The following is a 24,149-nucleotide window of genomic DNA, read 5'->3' as shown; positions in this document are numbered from 1 at the left end:
AATACAGAAGACAGTAGCAGTGATATTTTTAAAATTCCAAAATACATTATTACATTTGATGAATAAAATTAATTATGTTCCCTTTGTTAAATGAATATTTTCTATCAAGCAAATGGCATTACATACAGATTTTTTCTGACATTTGAATTGGGAATGACGATAAAAAAACTGTGTTAAGTTAGGAATAGTAAAACTACTACATAGTTGAATGTAATGTGCCTTTTGGAATAATTATATTAATACGAATATTTGAGAACTATTTGTTAAAATATGCAACATTCTCCCAGTGGCCATTCACCATATCGTGAAGACAATGGGAAGCTGGTCGTAGATGAAAGTGGCTACTTCTCTGAGAAAGGATTTCGGCAATAGAACTTACATGAGTTTGAAGGAATGAAATTAATGATAAATATATTGAATTCTAGTTCAGATTTTAATGTTGTTTGTTGAGGTATGTGGCATTTTGAAATCTACAATCATATGTGTGTTTAATTTATGCGTTCCCCATTGATGGCATTTTAAATCTGTAGAACCTGTACTTACGATTTCTTTTATATGTGTGTGTAGACTTCTTATTGTAGTCCTAAATGTTTGGAAGGCTTGCTTGTAGATCTCTGGTAGACTTGTCAATATTTGAACATACATAGAAACAAAGTTTTTTTTTTTTTCATTGTGTGGTAAAGACAATAGGGTCTTGGTGATCTATTTTTAAAAACTGAATGGTAATCTTAAAATAAAACTCTTAATAATCGTATTCTACGGTAAAAGTAAACTATGTACCTAATAGAATGTAATAGAACTTAAAATCCGTAATTGCATTTTACGTATTATATACATCATTATAAAATATATCTTTATTGTAGTTTGACACGATTTCTCGTGATGTGACATCACCATCACATTAGCAGTCACGAAGATGTGTTATAACTGTTTGGGATAACTTTGTACCACTTCTATCATATTTTTATACTTATTTAAAATAGTGTGTATTGAAATTGATGTTTAAAAGTAAATTATTTAAGAAAACTACTTATTTTATGGATTGAGACACAATAAACATAAAAAATCATATTTTAAATAGGTGAAATTTGACAGTTAATGATGATACAAAGTTACATGGCTAATTGGGGAATCTTTGTTTTTTCCTATTAAATTGATAATGCCTGCTTATACTGTATGTTTGATATATGGTATTTTTAATTCGCTAATAAAATTCTTCACAGTGTTAACATAATGATTTCATACCTGCCCCTTTTATTTACCAGGTTATTAACTTTCTTTATTATGGTACTTAAAACTGATCAGGCCGTATTCAATACATTCCCTTCTTGTCCTTACAAACTGACTTTGTGTCTGGAGATGGGACCTTATAGTTCAGTGCCATTAATTGTAGGCTAGAAAACAACTGTGATCCTTATATTATACTATTACAAAGTCATCATAGCACAGAGGACCAACGTTCTCGGTGAAAACATATTTTGCTTTCCAAAATTATTTCTGTATTCCCCCCCCCCCCCCCCCCAATTTATTCACTAGTGTTTGCCTTGGGATAGAGTACAAACGTGCAGCTTCTTGCTGACAAAGTTTTTCACTGTTTTTATCATAGTGCTTGCTGCTGCATTTCACTGGAATACCTTGCCTTTTATTGTATACTGCCTTCTCTTTGGAGAATCCTTTTGTCATCTAAAAATTCCAACGCATTATGGAAATTCAAGACGAATGTAAAAATTAGAACAATAGTTGAATAAATAAAATCAAAGAAATTTCATTAATAAGCAACTAGGCCTATGCGAGAATTAGTAAAAAAAATTAATTCTTCAATATGTTGTTTTCTAATGCCAGGCATTTTGACAATAAAGTCATTTGACCTCTTGCACTCCAATATTTTTCAAAGATATTGTCATGGTCAGCCACTGAGGCACAGGTTTTGAGGTGTTCCGAATCCATTTCTTGGTTTGAGTTGCACAATGAGCAGTTAGGGGACTGATATATTCCAATTTTATGCAGGTGTTTGGCCAAACATTCATGGCCTGTTGCCAATCTAAATACAGTTACAGACGAGTGGTTAAATAACAAATTATATTTCAAATTTTCAAATTTACATTTTAAATGAATACATGTGAATAGATACCCGAAATGAGCATATGCTCTTGCTCGTATAAATTCAAGTGTGTCTGTAGTAGATCTAGTAGTTACATTTAATATTAATTTCATGTAATAATTGTCTCATTATTTAATAAACAAATTAATTATGTTTGTTTATAATAAAATTTAAATGCTTATAATTAATGTTATCATGCAAACTTTGTAGCGGTACAAAATAACCCTGAAATTGAACCGAAAGAGCACTGTTATTTACAAGACATAGGATTATGTATGTCTGGAAGTTATTACTGTATTTTAAAGAAGAGAGAATAAGCATTAACATTTACGATAATTGTAATGCTAAGATAAAATTATATACTTACAATATAAAGTTGAAAATCGTTCATAAACAAGCTATTATAACCAGAATGCAATATTTAACCACATGGAGCCTTAAATATTCTTCAGCGACCAGACATAATACATAGATAGAAAGCAAAGCATAGAGATCGTTGGTTGTGTGGATGGCCTTTGTCCAAAGATATCACACTTAGGAAATATGAAATTCAATCTTCTAGTAAAATTGGGAACTGGTACAAAGTTACCCCAAATGACTGTACGTGAAAGAGAATTTGGAATTAAGAAAAGTATAACCAAGACTCTATTTTGATAGAAGTAGCCTATTTCGTAGTTACAATATGCATTACAGTTTAAATTTGATAAATTTGTTGTGTTTTATTCGATTGCATATTGAATTAACATTTGTAAGCTAGCCTAGCATGAGTAATATTTAATTATTCAATGTCTCTCCAATAAATCATTTTATCAATAGAATTTCAATCAATGAGATATTCTCATAACTTATATTTGCTAAATGTCACAAGTTCGTACTGTTATGGAAATTTATTGCTGTACTCTTCCCAAGGAAAGTTTGTTCAGGCATGCATATAAAACTTATTTGCAAATAAATATGTGCATATATTATACTTACATTTAGAATGTATTTAAGGCTTGATCATCCAGGCTAAGCTAATGATAATTAAAATTAAATACTTGATGAGATCTTTATATTCCAGACACAAGTAATGATGTCATCACCACATCTGGAATTCCAGACGAACATGGAAACTCGAACAACTTGATCAACATATCAGATGGAAGCTTATCCAGCTCTGAAACAAATGGTGAATCATCCACTCCAAAATGTGATGGGGCTAACAATTTGGATGCCTTGAAATTAAAGAAAATTGCCGTTATTGATAAAATGGGTGAAAGTACTGCTACTAATACTTCTACACATGATACAGAAAATAAAAGGCCCTTTGAAAATCTGGAGAGGCCAGCTTCTGAACTTTCAAACAGTGTAGATAAAAATTTAGACAGTTGTGATGACAGAGACCAGGAAATGAGTCTTATGGAGTTTGATGATGAAAGTGATTCCAATTCTAAAACTCTGGAACAAGATAGTTTGAAAAGTGGTGATGATGCATGTTCAAAATCAGTTGAAGCATCCATTTCAAAGCAAGATACTATGGATTCTGACGAAGTGGAAGACATGTGTCAAGATAAATCAGATGAGAATGATGCAGTTATGTCAACAGAAAATTGTACTGATTTTGAGTCTCCAAATACTGATACAATGGCAGTTGATGATGACGTAGACATGCAGGAAGATTCAATGGAGTCCATTGACAAATCTATGGATGCCATAGAAATGCAGGATGAGTCTGTAGAATCCATAGTTAAATCAGTAGATACAGAGATGCAAGATGATACTACAGATCTGAAAGAAACATCAAATGATAAAGAAATGTTCGAAAGTGAGGCAGAAAGTCTAGTTAATACAGAAATTCAAGAATGTCTCGAAGAACCAAGTGAAAACTCGCATGATAAAGAAATGGAGGATAATTCAACTGAAAAATCAGTTGATGCAGATATTCACAATGAATCTTTATCAGGCGAAAAGTCACTAGATGTAGATGCAGAAATCAGTCAGGTTGAGTCAAACGAGACAGTTGAGGAGGACTGTGAAGTAGATGAACCTGTAAAATCTGCCATGGATGTCCAAGAAGACGAGAAGAACATTTGCAAAGAAGTTACCAGCACCAAGACAGAAACAGACTCGATTGAATTGGATAATAAAAATGTTCTTTCAGAACCAAATGATGAATTAAAACCAAAAACTGGAGATTCAGAAACTTCTAAAAACATAATTAGAATTCGAGTAAGAGATAGCAATGAATTGCAGGCAATTCCTGCTAGTAATATAGCAAAAAAAGATGGGCAACAAGTAACAGATGAGGATAGCAGCATTATGACATCCAAAACTCTTAGTGAGCAAAATGACACTGCCTCTAGTGACAGTGTGGAAACTCTAACTGAACGTGACCATGCAGTGGACAACAGAGAAGGTAATACAGTTTTAATTTATTTCGCATGGGATTCAGTTTTGTTCTGGAATTATGAGTACTACATTGCTTAGCTGTATGTGTGGTGTTGGAAGTATTAATTTTACTATACTTGTTTTGTATAATTTCGTTTGCCTAATTTTAGTTTGAATTTCTAACTTGTTATATATTAATTTCACGTTAACTTGCTTTGTTTATATCTTACAGAAAGTTTTGGTTAACGAATTGAATGCAGTATTATTATTAAACAAGATGTTTTTAGTAGAACTAGGACATGTTGATTACTTCCTTACAGAATAAAACTAATTGCTTCATACGAAATTGTAGAATTTAGTGCCATTTAGTTTCTAGAATTTAATTTATTTGATCACATGCTAATTCTGCTATGAGCTCAGGTTAACGTATTACGTTCGTATGTAGTTTCACATGAAAGTGAAATCTGATTTTGAAGCATGATCATGATCGTCACTAATATACTGTATATTGTTAGCAGAGGTGACTCGTGTATAAAAACATTATGTCTATAATTAACTCATATGAAACATATTACTATTAAAATGTCCTTTCAATGTTAAAAAAAAATAATTACACTCTAAATGTCTCGAAAATGGAACTAGTATAATAGTTACTGTATAGGCTTAGTTAACAATATTTTACTTTTTCATACAAGTATAAACGAGAAAGTACTATGATGCTGCGAAAAAATCTGTGTAATGTTTTTCACGAAAATACAAGTGTTTTTTAGCATGCCGTTTACCCGCATGCGTGTAATAATTTCTAACAACCTATTGGGCAGATTTTGTTCATATTTAATATCTGAGTTGGTTTGTGTGGGAATGATGCACATGAAATATTTTTTAAAAAAGACTGATGGGTTGCTTTCTTTATGTAAACACAAAATGGCGAGACTAAGTTAAATCCGAAGATTTTTTTTTTTTTGCTGATTTTATATACTACATAGAATAAACAAAACGGTACAGTGTATCGGAAAAAAAAAAATATTAACGAGGAGTACTTGTATTATGCTTAAACATTTATGCTTTTTGCTGCTGCTTAATTTGTTTCTATCTTTGATAGTGAGATTACTACACAGGTAAGAAAGAATTCTCTTTTTTAATGAATTATTAGTGGTCGCTAGTTGTAAACTTCTCATGTGTGAGTGAATTTGTACAGAAGCAAACATCTGAATAAAGTTTTGTTGAATCTGAAAAGAAAGGTAGAATGACCATAAACCACCCATTGACAAGGGAAGTTTTTCAAAGAGAAGAAAATACCATTCCTTATAGTATAATGTGTGGAATCACTGGGAAATGTTGATATTCGGAGTTACCTTGAATGGTATGAAGATTAGGTGTCTAGAAGGGTAAATGTAACAAAGAAAGTGCGTATGTGTCTCTAATGCCTACCCACTTTACTTGCGTGATTCGGGTTCCGCACATTTCGGATAGATGGCAGGACTGTGACCCATTTTCAAGTTGCACACCACTTTGGCAGGTCGTGTTATGCAACATGTGTATCTGCCATGAGTTATGTCGTGTACTAGGGTGAGTGTACGTGTAAGTGTTTATGTAAGTGTAGTGTAGGGAATGGGTGAGAATGATGATGGTAACGAAGGGAGAAGGGGAAACACTGTGCTGGCACGTAACTTACTCCTGTCGAATAGCACCAAAGGAGCCGCAAGGCTTAACGTTCCCATCCGACGGACGAATCTCTGTCAACAGTGACATATGCACTGCCGAGAGACTAGGCTAATTGTGAGAATTTTAGCTCGTATCGCTCTTACCAAAAATAAGGTCTATAATATAACGCGTCAGTCAAATTGGTTACACCGCGTATCGATAACGACATTTCAAGTTTTATTACTTGAACAATAGACGCCTCAGGTATCTCTACACACTACCCAGTCATGTGAAACGCTAAGTCATATAGGTCTTCGCTACTTCGTCCTAGACCAGACATAAGCATTAGTCATATCGTTAGGAGTGTTCGGTTATCTCATCTGCGAGACATCTGAACGTATCATGGATTGGCGTACTGTCAATACGTATCGAGTTTTCTTTCCTTAGTTGAAGTCAAAGGAAATAAAAGAAGATAACTTAAAATTATGTATTAAATATTCTAACGAAATGTAAGATTATAAATAAAATTAAATACGAAGTTTTTATTTGTACGTGTGCAGTACAATTTCTATTAACTTGTCGGTATTCATAGTGTTCTGTACAAGGGAAGTTCTTTCACTGCAAACCCAGCATTCTCCAATCTTTCCTAGTTCCGCCTTCCTTTTAGTCTCCATGTATCTCAGGGGCGTATTTTGCGGGCTACCGGCGGTAGCCCAAGGAAATTACAAAAGAAAAAGTTTATAATATAACATAATGTAATAATTTTGTATTATTAGTTTTACCATAGTAATTTAAATTAAAGTAATTGTTAGATATATTTTGTGTAATAATAGGGTCAGCGATAGCCCAAACCCTTTAACCAGTATACGCCACTGATGTATCTTAATGTTATCTATTATCTGATATCTTCTTCTGCCCCGAACGTTTCTTCCGTTCACCATTCCTTCCAATGCATTCTTCAGTAGGCAATTTCTTAGCCAGTGATCCAGCCAATTTCTTTTTCTCTTCTTGATCAGTTCAGTATTTTTCTTTCTTCACCCACTCTTTCTAGTATAGCATCATTTCTTCTGTCTGTCCATTTCACACTCTCAATTCTTCTCATTATCCACATTACTTCTAGTCGTTTCTCTTCACTTCGTCGCAATGTCCATATTTCTGCCCCATACAATGCCACACTTCACACAAAGCACTTTGCTAGTCTCTTAGGGTGCTATGCATAGATATTTCGCTGGCCCGCGCTACGAGCATGCTAAACAAGCCCCGGCTATCGTCTGATTACTTGTACAGGATTAGTATCATATCATATCGCTAACACTGGTTTATGAATACGAGAAACGTTAGTTTTCTGATCATCTACCGGTAGCCCACGCTAAGAATGTCAGTGAATATGGCCCTTAGTTCTTTTTCCAGAGGTCCGCAGAAGATGCTCCTTTTTCTATTAAAAGTTTCCTTTGCCTTTGCTGTCCTCTTTTTGACTTACGGCAGCAGCTCATGTTATTGCTTATAGTACACCCCAAGTATTTGAAGCTGTTCACTTGCTCTGCTGCCTCATTTAAAATTCGTAAGTTTACCTTCTTTATTTTTCTTGCTATGATCATAGTCTTCGTTTCATTTGCATTTATTTTCGTTCCATACTGCTCACAGCAGTCAGATTTATAAAAATTGGCCGGTTAAGGGTTTTGTAAACGCTTATTTCTATTAATCTGCATACTGTACAGGTTCAACTCATAGCTCATTTTAAAACTTAAAAAGTGGGCTTTCACGATGTATAATTAATTCAAATGCAATTGAAATTAAAAGAAAATAATTAATTTTACGTGATTTTAACGTCAATTTTCAAAATACGAACTTCAAGGCTATACGTTAAAAATTATTCCGACGGTTTGTTCTAATAACCACCCGTGTTTGAAATTAGAATTCCTTTTAAAAGTATGTCAAATGTTTGAGACGCACCGCTCGGGAAGTAAGAGTGCACAGCCAAAGAACTGCTAATTTTTCGTGACCTGCCGCAAAAGGGAGGAGGGGAGGTTTACTGGAATGCATTTAGAACTTTGTGTTTACACAAAGGCCCTGAGGTAATAATTGGAAGAAGGAAGTGAATAAACAAACCAAACTAATCAACCCCAGTCTTGCATGTGTCCGCGGTAAATGATCCTGTTCAGTTTAAATCTCATTTGGCCGAGTTTTTACGGAATATTCTGTGAAATAAATCATGAGTGACGCAAGGAGAAGCTAGTATGATCCGTGTTTTAGTTTATTCAACGAAAAAAATCACAAATTAAAAAAAAGTCTTCGCGGCATGTGCACATGCTTTGTTAGTAAAATTAAAGTTGGGGAGCATAACTGAAAATGTGATATTTGTCGGATAAAAATGTCAAAATATTTGAACCCGAACCCCGTGAAAGTGCAGAAAATGGTGAAACTCATCTGGTAAATTATTCCACGTCAAATCGGATAACATCGGTTGATAGGGTCTCCGATTTTTCTCAAACTCGTATCATTGTACCTAGTGGATAAAATATAATGCATGCTTAGTTTGTTTGCCAGAGAAAAGTATATTTTCGTATTTATTGATAATCGAAGTTTTCAAAATTTCGCTTGCACCTCTTCACCTAACTAACCACATCTCCGGTGATATCGTACAAAATTATATAAATTTAAAGCTAATAGAAAGCACTTTTTTCTTGAATTATCGTTACGGAATTTAATTTTTTTTTTTAAACTAATGGCGGGTACTTGACTTACGTCATTCACCCATATGAAGGTCAATTTACAGACAGAGTAGTTGCCCAGGATGCGCCATAAGAGGCTGGTCTACGCTACACCCGCGATGAAATGGGATGATGGTGATTTGTTGGAATGGCATAGGGAAACCGGAGCTCCCGGAGAAAACCCGTGTGTAATTTGGACCACGGGCTTGCCCAACCCGTTATAAATATGGGGTACACTGGGGATCGAACCCAGTCCACAGGATTAGAAGTCCAGCGTTCAAGCGACTAGACCACAGTGGCAGTGGAATTTAAAATATGTGAAAGATTTAAAAAATAGAGCACGTTTGGACCAGCAAACCAGAGGGCCCGTTTTGACCAGCCTCATGAATGATATATCGTAAACAAGTCATTCCATGTCCTCGCAAGAAACAGTGCGGAACGACTGGATACGTCCCGTCGCTCTAATTTCCAGCAGCCAATCGCGTTGCAGGTCGGCTACATTTAAACGTGTGCGTCTTGTGATTCGCTGAGGAAGACGTTATTCATTTCTTAAGGCTCGATAAATACTTAATATAATCGCCCGCTATTTTGGCTCTTTCGTTGGCGTTCGCAGAAACGTTATTTGCCGCTCAATTATTTGCTGAATTACAGTGCGTTTGATTTAGTATCATAGGAGCTACGACATGATAATGTTTATTGGTGCGGCAAATAGATTCCTCGTGTGGTAGCTCGAAAACGAAAGAACAAAAATGGCGAACAATACTACCTATCTAGACTTTATAGAGCCTTCACTTCCTAAAACGTAAGCAAAGAGGAGGAGTCACGCCGGGAACAACAGCGTCGAGAATATAACAGCGAACATGCACGCTTAGTTGGCTGCGTGGTTTAGTGGTTAAAGCGACCGCCAGATGCTGGTGAGATTGAGTGTTCAGCTTGTATACACTGCTGTACTCAATGTCAATACTTAACACTACTACGCACCCGCGTATCATATGAGCATTTCCTCATTCTACGCCAATAGTCTTCGGTAGTTCGGTTAACAGTCTGGTAAGGTGTGATGAACATACTGAACATGGATTTACAAGTCCAACATATCGGTGCCTTCTTGGTATCACCTGTGAGGTTCTGACCTGTCTTCGGACAGTTGACTAAACAACAACAACATATCCTAAAAACAAAACGAGGCAAATTGTGTACAGTGAAACCTCTCCTTACTGACACCCCCAAGATACGGACACTCCTCATATACGGACAGATTTTAATGTCCCAACTGAAATAATGATAAATTTAACTCTCATTTACGGACACTCTCAGACACGGACACGAACAGCTGTTTTACAGTCCTAAAGTTTGCTTTACCTGCTGACTGCGGACAGAACTTGGATTTCAAGACCTAATATGTTGGAAAATTTAGTACAGAAATTCCTTAACATAAAAGAAGACAATAAGAGTCTCGTAGGTTACCACTAGCCCAGCCGGCTACCCCTTGTTACCTGGAAGGGGATGGATAAACAAAGCCATAAAATTTAACTCATCTGATGGGTCCAAGATTTCCGCGATCGTGAAATTATATTCGACACATGATAGGGTTAGTAGGATTATTCTCTTCACTTCAATCAGTTGCTCTGTTTCGAGAGACATGACACCTGAACGTAAAGGTTAAGTTGAAAACTGTAAATTACAGTACTGCATAACTGTAGACCTAGAATAAAATTGCATGGCACAGTACTATATTTGCCTTTTTCGGTCTTATCTACTGTAGTTCAAAGTTGCAAAGAATTTACTGGAGTATACTGTATTTAGAATTAAACTACAGTAATACATTTCATTTAAAGCGTAAAGGGATACATATTGCATATTATAAATTTACTGTTAGATTGGGGAGCCTCCCTCTTATTAAAGGACACCTCCCAGATGCGGACAGATTGTTACGTCCCATCGATGTCCGTAAACGAGAGGTTTCACTGTATTATAGTGGAAGGATATGAATTTAGTGAAGTGAATCAGTTGAACGGTATTCGTTTTAGGTGCATGAACCATTGCTGTAACGCTGAAGTTTATGTGAATGAACGTTTAAACTAGTGTCTGATACCAGCAATTTTCCACATAATCATCAAAGTTTAGAGAGACAGTGATACTGTGAAACTGGAAGTTGTGAGGACTTTATTAAAATAAGAGCCGAAGAAGATATGAATGCTAGGCCTAACAAGGTCAACTTAAAAAGCAATTGAACAAGAAGGGTTTGGCATAGCAATTCATTATCACTCAAGAAATCCATGTATGCCGTTCATCGCCATCAATTTCCTACATTACCACGTGGCGTTAACGAAACTTTCGAACAGTTTTACGACTGTCAGGAAAGTTTCACGTTTCAGGGTGAACAATTTTCTTTTGTTAATACCGGAAAAAAAAAAAAAAAAGATTTTAAAGACAATTTGAAACTACAGTACTATGTGAGCATAAAGCAGCGTTCTGTGATGGAACTTTTTCGTATTCACCGGTATTTTTCAATGAGTTATACAGGATGGAAGTGAAATAATCCTGCAGATTGAAAGGAACGAAAGGGTACACTAAATGAATAGACAATCTATATTACGTTTTGCATGCATGGTTAATTTGAAAATTGAGTAGGAAGTTTCAGCAGTCTGGCAACATCGCCGCTAACACTGCTCCTTCTTATAATACAGATGTAAGAGGTCAACAAACTCAGGTCTGTTTGCCTTAGTGAACTACCTCCTATCTCTCTTTCTGGTACGATGTTGTAAGATGGCCACATCGGTCAGTGGTTTCAAATTAATAGTCTTCATATTAAATTTACACGAAAACCGTCCACGCTATTGAAATATGCCAGAGGTATAAATGATTAGTAGATTTTCTATCGATATGGGCAAAAATCACGATCTTATTCGCAATAGTTACCGGATAAGAGTGTGTTAAATATTTGGGGAAAAAATCTTTTTTAGAAAACTCTGGATTTTCCACCATTATGGTATTGCACTTTTTTGTTACAACAGCCATTCCCCTGTATAATATTCATGTATATGTGAATAAATTCTATATTCCAATAGCGTACTGTTGTCTCGAAAGGAAATCAACTGAATGCTATTTCAGTACGTGGAGCGAAAAATGCATTGTGTGGCTACATACTACACCTTGAACTCAATAATTGTGAGGGGGAAAGCGGAAATGGACCTCTTGTCGGAGAAGTAAAATTTTCAGTACAAACAAAATGAATGGTTAGGGTCGAAAATATCGAATTCGGTATTTTGCCGATTATTATAGCTTATGTTATACGGATTATAACTTATATGGATTCGCCCAAGAGTATTGCTGGTAGGGGGATGTTTGAACAGCAGTCTTGAAAACGGCCGCACACACACAATCCTCCACTCTGTCCGCAGCAGAAGTTTAAAAAAGAAGCTCGTGCAGGTTGGTGCCACGAGTTTGCGTTCGAGCTCTACCACTTAATACAGGGTCCGGCATTTGGTTCTGACGAGTTTCAACTGTTGTAAAGGGACTATAAGGTTTAAAAATTAAAAAATAACACATTATGTAGCTTCAATAATGCAATTTATTGGAATGTCTTCAATTTTTTAACACTGCACATTTCAAGTGATCCCTTTGGTACCTTATGACCTGTTGTAATCTTACACGAAAATTGTTCATGACACTTTGCAATAAATCTGGGGTTTCGTTGATTTCTTGCACTTCAGCCTGTATCCTGTTCTTCAGATCCTGGATAGAGTGTGATCTGATTTGAAACACTCTTGCTTTGAGGTGTCCCCACAAAAAGAAGTCGAGAGCTGTTAGATCTGGGGATCGAGTCAGCCAATTGATATCTCCAAGCCGAGAAATTATGCGTCCTGGGAAGAAATTTCTCAACAATCGCAGTGTGTGTCTGGCAGTATGGGTCGTAGCCCCATCTTGTTGAAACCACATGTCATCCCTGTTTAGTGCGCTTCTAAATGTCTGTAACATCTGTCGATACCGTTCAACATTCACCGTAACAGCTCTCTCATTTCCATCTTCGAGAAAATAGGGACCAGTTATGACTGCAGCAGAAACAGCACACCATACGGTCACCTTTTTACAGTGTAGTGGTTGTTCATGCAGTGCCATTTGTGTGATTCCAGTATCGGAAATTTTGCGTGTTGACGAACCCATTTAAGTGAAAATGTGCCTCGTCTGACATAAACAAATAATTCAACACACATTTTCTTGAAGAATGGCATCAAATTCCATTGCAAAATGAAGTCGAGAGGCCCGATCTTGTAGTTTCAACTGCTGAGCAATCTGAATCTTGTAGGGATGAAATTTTAGATCCTTGTGCAATATCCGACGAAATGTCCTGTCAGATGTGCGCAAGGCCGCAGCATATCGTACAGCAGATCTTGACGGACTTCGTTGCACAGCCAATCTCACTCTTTGGATATTTTCTGGAGTACGAACATATGCGCACTATCATGCCTCTGACATTAAACATGTTAAACCAATTCACTATTGTGTTTCTCAAAGGAATCCTACGGACTTACTTTCAATATATACTGATATCACAAAAATGCGTACATTAACTGGCCAAGCATCCGTGATTAACAAAATTGCATGTTTGGAAGTTCATGTTGCCTTGACAACATTTCATTTTCGCTACTCTCATTTCATTTTACAGCTCTACCAAACTAATCAGAACCAACTGCCGGACTCTGTACAACGCAAGACAGTTACCAGGTGCTTCGGGCGTGACGTCATGCGCAAAGGAAGACGCGTTGTGAGCCAGCATACTGACACGCCATTATACTCTCATCACGCTTGGTCACAGTATAAAGAAGATACAGTAGAGACAACTCTTGTCGGCACCTTTGATGTTGTTGGTACTAAAATCAAGCTTAGAGAGGTCTAGTTCTCAATGAATCCAACCATGTCGCTAGTATCGGCAGCGCTAACAGCTGATTTTAGCGATCAGCTGTTCAGACATGCTAAACTTTCAGATGAAACTTTGTATTAACTGTTGTAATTATTCCTTTGTTCTGTAGTGATATTTGTGTCTTATTATGTAGGTCTAATGAAAATTCACTTTTTCTTTTCAAAATACATATAAAATTGCAGTGTTTATGATTGAAGTAAAACATACTCTTAGCGAAGTGCTTACCTTTTTATTCTGTTTCTTCATATCCATTGCGTTTCTTTCCATATAATGTTATTAGCTAGTCAACAAAATTTTATTATATCCATTGTTGACGTAACTTCATCGAAACTAATGTCATGATCAATGTAGCTAATGATTCAATATTATGTTACCAACATAAGCATCTACCATTGACTTTAAAATTAGCGTCAATTAGTGAATATTTTCATTATGTTTACACACGGAAGTAATTATTATTATGATTATGTTGCCATTCCTTTGCCTCATGTCTTTCAAATTGTTAAAAGATGAGTAATAAATCTTTTCAGTTAATATTAAATTATGCCAGTCTGTCGTAGATGGAGAACCATCTGGTGGAGGTTCCAGACAATACACCCGGTTTCATGACATGCGCACTCAGAATTTGTTTCCACGAAATGGGCTAGTTGACCTTACTGTATTTTCTTTATACTGTGGCTTGGTAGTCGACACATTAAAAACAACTACTGCTGCTGCTACAAATAATATAATAATAATAATAATAATAATAATAATAATAATAATAAATTGGAATAAGAATAATTTAGATGATGCTATATTGTATTAATATGTAGTAATAGAAACTTGAAAAACAGTTAACAGACCAAAATAACGCCAAATAATATTTCACACATCTTGAATAGCAACAGACCTGTGCAGCGTTTAACGTTATCGCTTCTATTGCAAGTAATGCAGTATAGAGATGGGTAAAAAATAACACAACAGCTGTTTTGGAACTGTTCCGGTCTCGGAACTGTTGCAAAAATGAACAGTAGGTCGGAACCTCCTGTTCCGAAATAACACTGTTCCAACTCCGAGCTGCTCACTCGTCCAGCTGTTGCGAGCCCGCAGTACTGCATTGCGCAAGGCATGTTCCGACTCCGAGACAACAGAGAACAGTCGGAACCATGACAGCTCCGGCTACACTGTTCTCGTTGTTTTTTATGTTGTACTTGGAACTCTCATGTGGTTGGAGGGGGGGGGGGGAAGCATGGAAATTGAAATCCTTTCAGTGTGGTCATGAGCAATAACACTAATGACATAGAGAGACGTGCGATGCGAAGTTTAAATTATTACACTTTGGTGCGGATGCGTTTCTAACATTTTATTCAGCAAGTGTGGGAGTTTCAGGTTTCACTGCTGCTAATATATAAATTTATAGTTATGTATTTTTATTATTTATGAAATTAGAATGTAATTATTATTAATATAACTAAGCATTAAGAAAAGTAAAAATAAAAATTAACGATTTTAGTTTTTTACTACGTAACAGGGAGAACAAAAATTACATGCTACATATTTTAAAAAAATGCCATGTCAAATTTTTTAGTTGGTTACCGTGTTTTTATGACTTACGTACCAAAACTAAGTGTTGCATTCTGACCTTGTATTCAACAGCTAAAGATGAAGGTTCTGCCCGCATGCACAGCAAGTTTCCAGAACCGATTCGAATGTGCGTTGAAATGTCATCTATTGAGAAGCATGTGTGCTTTGTCATGCCGATAACGTATTTCAAGAGGAGTCCGAGCGATGAGTGCTTCAACGCTATGTGGTAGCTGCTTGGGGAAGAGGGAGGGTACTCTTTTGAACTCCTCAAAAGGAGTGAGAGTCTAAGAAATGGCTTGCATCAATGAACGATTCCGACTCATCTCTGCTTGTAACTGTTATTTCGGAATTGTTGTTTGGAACATAGTATTTTTCCGGAACCGGAACAGTCGGAACTGTTCCGAGAAAAGAACAACTTTGCCCATCACTAGTAAGAAGGTTACGAATCTGTTACAGCTGCAGAAAGAGATAAAACTTGGCTCAAGGTTTCGTGGTCACTACACGCTACTATTCAGTGAAACTTACAGCGGCGGCACGAGCTCTCACTAACAGTCAGGATGCGATCAATATTTCTCTGAACGGTTAATAGCATAAATGTTTTAATTCATTGTTAGAGCATGGGTAGTGCTTATGCTTTCTTTATCGCATTTCTTCCTCTTGCAAACTGTACTTGCCCCATGCCCCGAAAAGAAATTTTGCGCATGACTACGCGTCCTGATTGTTGGGGCATTTTATAGCTATTGAGGAAATCGTCCCCATCGAGGGGTAGTTACTGTAGGAAGGTGGGATGCTTGAACTCGGCCCACCCGGAAGTTGTTTACCTGCTTCAGCCACGCCACATTACGAAACGTGTTTCGTGTAAGCTCGTGATTACGTCTGCGCCAAAATGGATTCTTGTGTGAAACGTTATATTCAGTCACATGGAAAAACGTATGTGATAACATGATTCAAGTTTAGGTTTCAAAAATGTCTAGCGGACGGAACTGAAGAATGGAGGTGTTGCAAGGATGTGTGCAAGTGTTTCGTAAAGGTGGAACGAAAAACGAGACGTGGCAGACGGTTTTTTTAGAACACATTCACAACAGAGAACAGTATTGAACAGAGAGAAGTTAAATAACTTTATAAAAAGACTGTTTATCCATGTGAGCGGCCCATTGAGACTGTACACAGCAGATGTACCGGTACCTACTTTAACATCGTATGATATTACTCTGATCAAAAACAGTATTTATCACGCAGTGTACTAAGTTTCTCAAAAATTTAAAAGTTCATGATGGACTCGATTCACTTAAAATGATTGCGAATAATTATGGAAATGAATGTCAACTGCAAGGGAATCATATCACGTATTTTACAATAAAACGCGGTTTGGGTTGTTTATGTTAAATGGACACAATCTTTGTTGACGTTTCTTAGTCCAAAATTATTTTACTAAATTTTTACTGTTCAAGTATGAACGGATCTCGATTATTGCAACATTGGTTTTCTTCATCATTCCGAACAAATGTCAAATGTATCCCCAGTTATTTAAAAATGTGCTGGATAAGTGCTCCAAATACGGATTTAAACTTTTGATTACATTTGTATTTTGTGATTGTGAGCAAGCCATTCATGTTGTTGTGTCTAGTGTTTGGCGTTCAGCTAATAGTAGGTATACTGTTTTCGCTGTAAGAAAAATCCTACTGTAAACATGAGCACGTTGCTGTCATACCCGTGATTGGCTCCCAGTCAAAACACTCGCATGACGCAGATAAATATAGTTCGTATTTGGAAACCACAATCTTGTATTATTTGAAAATAAAAAAAAATTGAATTCTAGTTGTTAAATACGATGAAACATTTAACTTCACTCATATGTAAAACCTATGTAAAAGAAAAGCCACATTTATATTTTGTTATTTACTATGAATGCGGATGAATACCAACAGTAATACCGAGGTAGTCTGTTCTTGTAACAAGCTGGCGTCACTTGAACTCGTAGTTGTTCACTTAAGCACGTGGTACTGAAGTATGGCTTCTGTACCCTCAATTGCCCATTGTGAAGACATAAGACTTAAAAATAATTTAATTACAGTAATTATAAAGTAAATGTCTCCTAAGCAAACGAATGCATAATAGTGAGGTTAGGCTTACTTGACGAGTAACGGGAAATGTTTAACATGAAACAGAATGTACAACATTAGGCGGGAACACGTACTGAGAATCTATGGCGCCAAACAGTAGCCAATGAAGCCTCATGTCAATCACGTGCTATTGTTTACATTAGGATTTTTCTTACAGCGAAAAGATTATAGCCCAGACCTGGTGGGAGACATTTCAAGAATAGAATAAATTTAAATGTCATACCATTAAAATGACTCCGAAATTAACAATTTATTTAAGAAAATTTCTGGATTTCTGCAGGAAAAGTTGGTAGCTTTAACAATTTTGCTTAGGACTTTCGTTTCTTGGATGTAAAATGACGAGCACATTGAAGCTTTCAGTAACTGTGTGTTGGAAAATTATACAGACGAAAGCACTTCTTTTTGTCATGAAAAACAAGAAATAAACATGAGTTTCATGCTAAGCTGAACGGATTATTCTATTCTTCCCCACTTCCCACTCCTCATACATTTCAACGTAATAAGTTAAAAAAAAAAGTGATTCAATGTGTGTAAAAAGTGATTCAATGTGTGATACGTACATTCTGTGTAAGTGAAAAACTAAAAACCACTATAAGAAACCCCATAAAATATTTTGCATAAAAATATGAAATATAAAACAGATTAAATGTCGTTAAATTTTAATAAAGTTACTACTTTTTTTTTTGCCTAGAAACGTGACTTTCTCCTAAAATGAAGGTGAATTGCTGTTTCTATTGTAGGTAATCCCGTTTTACATGACTGGGGCAGAGTTCTTGAAACATCGGTTTTACGACCACTTCAAGTCACAATTTGAAGTTAACCTTTCCGTAGTAAGATTTCAAAACCTCATTTCACAAAATAGGAGGTAACGGGTGGCTTTAACGATTTTGTGTTCACGATAATATGTTCGGAAGGGGAAAGTTATTCCATTTGTTTTGGCTACTGTGTTTGTTACAGAATTTTTTTCCCTACTCCCAAACAAAAAATTTTAACGTGTAAATTAGATTTTTTAAAATAAATCTATAAAAATAGTTGTTTTATTCATAGCCATCTTAAATTAACAAACCATGTTCATATACTTGGCAACGTTGCTACTCCAATATATGCAGTATGGTCTGATTGCATAAAATATAGCAGACATATTTACCAAATATATTTAAAATTTCGTTTTTAAAGATTTCGTAATAGGACTGAAAAAGCTTATAAACGATTTCAACATGAAAGCAATTAATGATGTATACAGGGTGTTTCAGAAATAGAGGGCATAATTTCAAGTATGTATTCCCCATATGTAGACAATATAAAAAGTTCATTACAACATGTGTCCGGAAATGCTTGGTTTCCGAGTTATGGCCTTCAAAACAGTGATATTCACCAGAATGTTTTTCTTTCTTCAGGTAGTTGTCTTTACAGCAGATATTCAAAATGTCCACCTCCTGCTTGAATACAGGCCTCACATTGATGTCTCATGGCCCTGCGAACATGATCCCAAATTCCAGGAGTATTTCATATTTCCTCACAACATGCCACAATTCGATTCCGAAGGGATTCCCTGTCAGGCACCAGAGACGAATACACTAATGATTTTAAATTGCCCCACAAGTAGAAATCGATAGGGTTGAAATCAGGTGAGCGTGGAGGCCAAAAGCAATTGAGCCACCTCTATCCATCGATCAGAGTACCTCTCCTGGTTCAAATGACGAGCCAGTGCAGCATTGCCGTCCACCTTACCGTACATGAAGTACACTTCTGCCAGCTCCTGATTTGAGTACATGTCACACAGTACAACGTCAAACACAACACTCGAAGTACCCTTCACCTCGGAATTAACCGTCAGAGTGTCCTCTGTTAATATCGTCTGTCACGGCACCTACCTGTGGGAAGAAAAACATTCCAGTGAATATCACTGTTTTGAAGGCCGTAACTTGGATATCAAGCATTTCCGGACACATGTTGTAATGAACTTTTTGTACTGTCTACATATGAGGAATACATACCTGAAATTATGCCCTCTATTTTTGAAACGCCCTGTATAAAGTTTATTCCAGAATTAGGGAGTATACGCACAAAACTTGTATTTATGTTATGTGCAGTTGCGGTGTAGGCTATAAAAATTACTTATTACACCTACTTTCAGTACCTGTTCATCTTTTCCTTATTTAGTTTTTCTATGGTCTCTCTTCTAGAATTTAGGTTAGGCCTATGTTTTTCATTCTGGAATTTACCAGGCACGGCATCGTTCAAAGATTAAGATACATAAGAAGTAATTTGTTGTCTGTAGTTGTCATAAAGAATCACATCTTTTTCGTCAAAGTGGTTGGTGCATACAGCTGATGGAAAGATAGAAGTCCAATCTTTCCAAGATCCTGAACAAATCCATGCTTCTCTTCTGTTTTCATCCTTGGGGAATGAAAACGTTGTTGCGTGATTTTAATGTGTTATCGTAGTTAAACTTGCATTCGGGTACACAGCATCGTCTAGACGTCTAAAATCTAAATAATTAAACTTTAACGATGCAAATATGTACGTCTAAAATGAAGTGTCAACATACTTAGGTCGGGCAAATTAAATAAATAAAAAAAAAACTATTATAGTAATTCTTACCGTTATGTTTTTTCTGGCAGTAGTAGCTACAATAAAAAAAACATCCAGCTATTAAACACAATAGCCACCCTTAAAAAACTAAATGTTAATTTAAAGTTTCGCTCTGATTTTCGATCATTCTCCCGCACTAGGCTTCAAACTCCAGCTCGGAGTTCGACTCAGTCCTATTCCAACGTTACAAATTCTAACAACAGCATGGCTTGTTAATTTAAGATGGCTGTGGTTTTATTTCATCGATTTAATTTCTTAGCTATTACATAGTTGCTTAATTTAAAGACAACTGTGATCTGATGCTCTTATTTAACACGTAGGTATGTTGTTTATGTGTAATGAAAGTAACAGAAGTAATGTCATCATTTTATGTCTAAACGCGACGATTAACTGAAGTGACAATAAAATGCGGGCTAGTTTCCGTATATTCTTTTTGTCTGTAGCTGTAATGTAATTTCATGGCCGTTGTAATGCTTTGAAGGTGGCCTTAGTTCGAACTCGACATTAATGGAATTAAGATGTAACGTCAATACTAGCATCAGTAACATTTGCTCTTTAGAAAGTGGACGTTTCTGTAGCAACACATGATTTTTTTAATGGTGAACTTGAAGATAGGGTCAATATTGTCCAGAGAACAATAACAGAAACGTTTTACGTAATAAAGCTCAGAGTTTATTTCATTAGATTGTATTGTTTCTAAACATTTTCTTTTCTAGTGCTAGGATCATGGTTTGGCACAAATCAGTTAACTACTACCACGTAACTATTGTTTTTTAATTACTATTAAACTTTTACTACGTCATACTACTTTTGACCAATAAAAAGGTACGAAAGGACGTGTTTTAACCAATCATGGTTGTTTGTCGTATAATTTTATCACTTCCCTAGCATTTGTTTATATTTATCACTTCCCTAGTATTTGTTTATATTTATCACTTCCCTAGCATTTGTTTTTATCACTTGCCTGGCATTTGTTTCTTTGTCAGCATTTTAAACTGCAAATTTTTACGGTACTATAGAACATGCTTTGCGCTCGTCATTTGTTTCCCGCATAGATAGTCGATTTAAAATGGCGGCTTCGTTCAAACGTTATGGTCGAGATAACATTAGTGAAATAGAATTTTAGTAAGTCAATATCTATTTTATTGTATTAGAGTACTTTATTTCTTCTAAACTTTATACACTCTCTTCTGTTTTTATCACCTCCCTACTATTTGTTTCTTTGTCAACATTTCAAACTGCACATTCTTTACGGTACTATAAAACATACTCATTTGTTTACCGCATAGATAGTAAACTGAAAATGACGGCTCCGTTCAAACGTTTTGGTGAAGCTAACATTAGTGAAATAGAATTTTAGTAAGTCAATATTTTATACCTGGTAAGGTTTATCTTGTCTCAGTAGCAATAAAACCAAGTCCCTTCAAATGAGGGTGGAGATTATAGGAGGGTTGTAAATTTTCAGAATTCCTTTCAAAACCTTGTTATTGTACAGGCTACCGGAACTCAATTTCTTGAAAGACAAGCTCAGTTACGGAACTACACAGTACGAAGAGAGATATTTTGTAATTTTATTTTGCGCTACAGAATGTATCAACTGGTCCCTTCCGCCACTGGATGGATGGACGGCATCTCTTCACTCCCCCATTGCCATAACAATACAGGCGAAGTAAGACATCTCCTTTCTCTCTCTTTTCACAGTGAGACAAGATACATCACACAGACTTTAGTGTATTAGAATACTATGTATTTCCTCTAATCTTTATGTACTTCCATGTAATGGTCAATTAAATCCCACTCGAGTTTTGATTTTCTCTATATAAATCAAAAGCTCTAGTGATATTATTGTTGATAAACCTTGTGGTGGCGCTATAGTTTGAAGATGTTTGAGTGTTGGTGTGAGGAATTTTGTTGGTTGTAAAATGTGTCATCGTCGTACAAAACACATTGGATCTTCGATGTAAGTTAGAGCTTTGTCTTTGAATCAAGCATTAAAACATTATTATTATTATTATTATTATTATTATTATTATTATTATTATTATTATTTGCTTCTTTGTTGTTAAAACCACTGTCTGCTGAATCGCTGCGTAAACAGCCATAGGGTGTGATCCAGCAGGCAGTGGTTAAAACTATAAATAATTATCAGTGATGGGCTTTTGTTATATTGAACTGCACTGATCGATTACTTCTTCCGGCTATCTTTATGTTTGTTTTCCTGAGGGTTTAATGCTTTCACTTGTTTTTCATTTGCAACAATTGTATCGTCAATTGATATTTTATTCGCTTCGAGTTGGAATAAAAGACATGCGAAACATAACTAGAGCAGATGTGTGCTACAAAAACACAGAACCGTACGTAAAATAAAAACACTAGTGAAGTAATCCTATTATGATATCTAAAACTATTTCTATTTTATATACTTGCAAGTGACATCTATTTATTTCTTAGGTAGATAATGTTTGTAGAAATTGTCTGCCATACTCTTTAATGTAAGTGCTTGCTTAACATTTATAAAGCTAAGATCTAAAACTGATGCATTGCTTACATACGAGAGTGGATCGGAAAGTAACGCACAATAATTTTTTCTGCGTTGGTATTGCGGCTGGGATGTTGACATTTCACTGAGATATAGTTTGAAGTTTTCACTACAGATACAATTTGTTTTGCATGTGCAGCTCTAGCGAGAGAAGCGTGAACTACGCAACAAAGATGGCGCGCATGTTACTGTTGTCAACTTGTCAAGAGCAGCGAAGTGTGCGATTTTTGTGGGCTAAAGGACATAACCCGAGTGAAATTCACAGGGATATGTGTGACGTGTACGGAGAAGACTGTACGGACCGTAGCAACATCTCCAGGTGGTGTGCATTCTTTGCAGACTGCCGTGAGAACCTTTGTGATTCGCCACGTTCCGGGCAGCTGTTAACAGCTGCAACCCAGCGGAATGTTACAGGCATTGAGCCGGGAATTTTAAACGACCGGCGGATCCAACTGCGAACTTATCTCAGCAGTTCAACATTTCATACAGTGCGGTTTGCGATATCGTGCATGACACATTGAAATTTCATAAAGTTAGTGCCCGCTGGGTGCCTAAGAACCTGACAGACGACCATAAGGGCTAGCGAATAATGACATGCTTGGACCACTTACGGCGTTACACTGCAGAAGAGCATGACTTTCTAAAAGGAATTGTCACTGGTGATGATCCTTGGCGTACCACTACACGCCCGAAACAAAGCAGGCCTCTATGGAGTAGAAACATGCTGCTTCCCCAGTAAAGAAAAAAAAATTCAAAGTGATGCAATCTACTAAGAAAGTTCTTGTGACAGTATGCATAGTGTTTTGTTGGTGGACTTAGCTAAACATGGTACCATTGTAAATGCTGCAGCCTACATTCAAACGTTGGTAAAGTTGCGTCGTGCCCCTCGTGACAAACGCCGTAACATTAATGTTGACGATGTCAAACTTCTTCATGACAATGCTCGTTCCCATGTTGCGGCTTTTTTCGTGAGAAAATTAACACATTTGGTTAGAAAGTGCTCCAGCATCCACCATACAGTCCAGACCTTGCACCGTCGGACTTTCATCTGTTTGGTCCCATGAAGAAATTCCTGGCCGGCCATCGCTTTACGACCGATGCAGAAGTGCAATCAACTGTCCGCAGATGGCTATACTCAACCTAACGGACTGCGATGAACAGGGTATACTGAAACTGGTTGAGAAACTTGGCGTCTATGTAGAAAAGTAGCTAAAAGATGTGAATTCATTTGTGTATTTTTTATTTTTGTTTACCTGTTAAACTTTTTGTTTTAATTGTGCGTTACTTTCCGATCCACCCTCGTATAAACGGCAAATTGAATAATCACTAAATGCGAATCTTCGTAATTATGTAGGCCTATACTACTTTAAGCATCTAATAATTTTCTTCATTATTTTATAGTATGCATTAATTCCCTTACGAGTAAAACTTTCAAAAATAAATGTACATAAACACAAAGTAGAATTTAATTTCTCGTATGCTTTTGGAATATGATAATTATATATTGTGTCAAAATTATTTAAATTTATAGGAAAAGTAATTGCCGAATATTGGAAATCGTGTACATTATATAGAGGCATTA

The 24,149-nt window shown here is 36.2% G+C and overlaps 1 protein-coding gene across 12 annotated transcripts in view; it reads left to right on the top strand.

The window, feature by feature from the left end:
- Window positions 1-24,149, top strand: part of LOC138713365 (activating transcription factor 7-interacting protein 1-like) — a 222,334-nt gene that overhangs the window by 112,289 nt on the left and 85,896 nt on the right. For 11 of the 12 annotated variants that reach the window (XM_069845410.1, XM_069845421.1, XM_069845417.1 and 8 more), the window contains one exon: window positions 3,162-4,496. The exons of the other annotated variant lie outside the window; for it this stretch is intronic. In XM_069845410.1, the coding sequence (XP_069701511.1) occupies window positions 3,162-4,496 (1,335 nt within the window). The remainder of the gene's footprint in view (window positions 1-3,161; window positions 4,497-24,149) is intronic. 12 annotated transcript variants of the gene reach the window in all.

This window comes from Periplaneta americana, chromosome 14 (assembly GCF_040183065.1).
Source record: "Periplaneta americana isolate PAMFEO1 chromosome 14, P.americana_PAMFEO1_priV1, whole genome shotgun sequence".
Lineage (NCBI taxonomy): Eukaryota > Metazoa > Arthropoda > Insecta > Blattodea > Blattidae > Periplaneta > Periplaneta americana.
The sequence above is the reverse complement of the archived record's forward strand: the minus strand, read 5'-3'. Positions and strand labels throughout refer to the sequence as shown.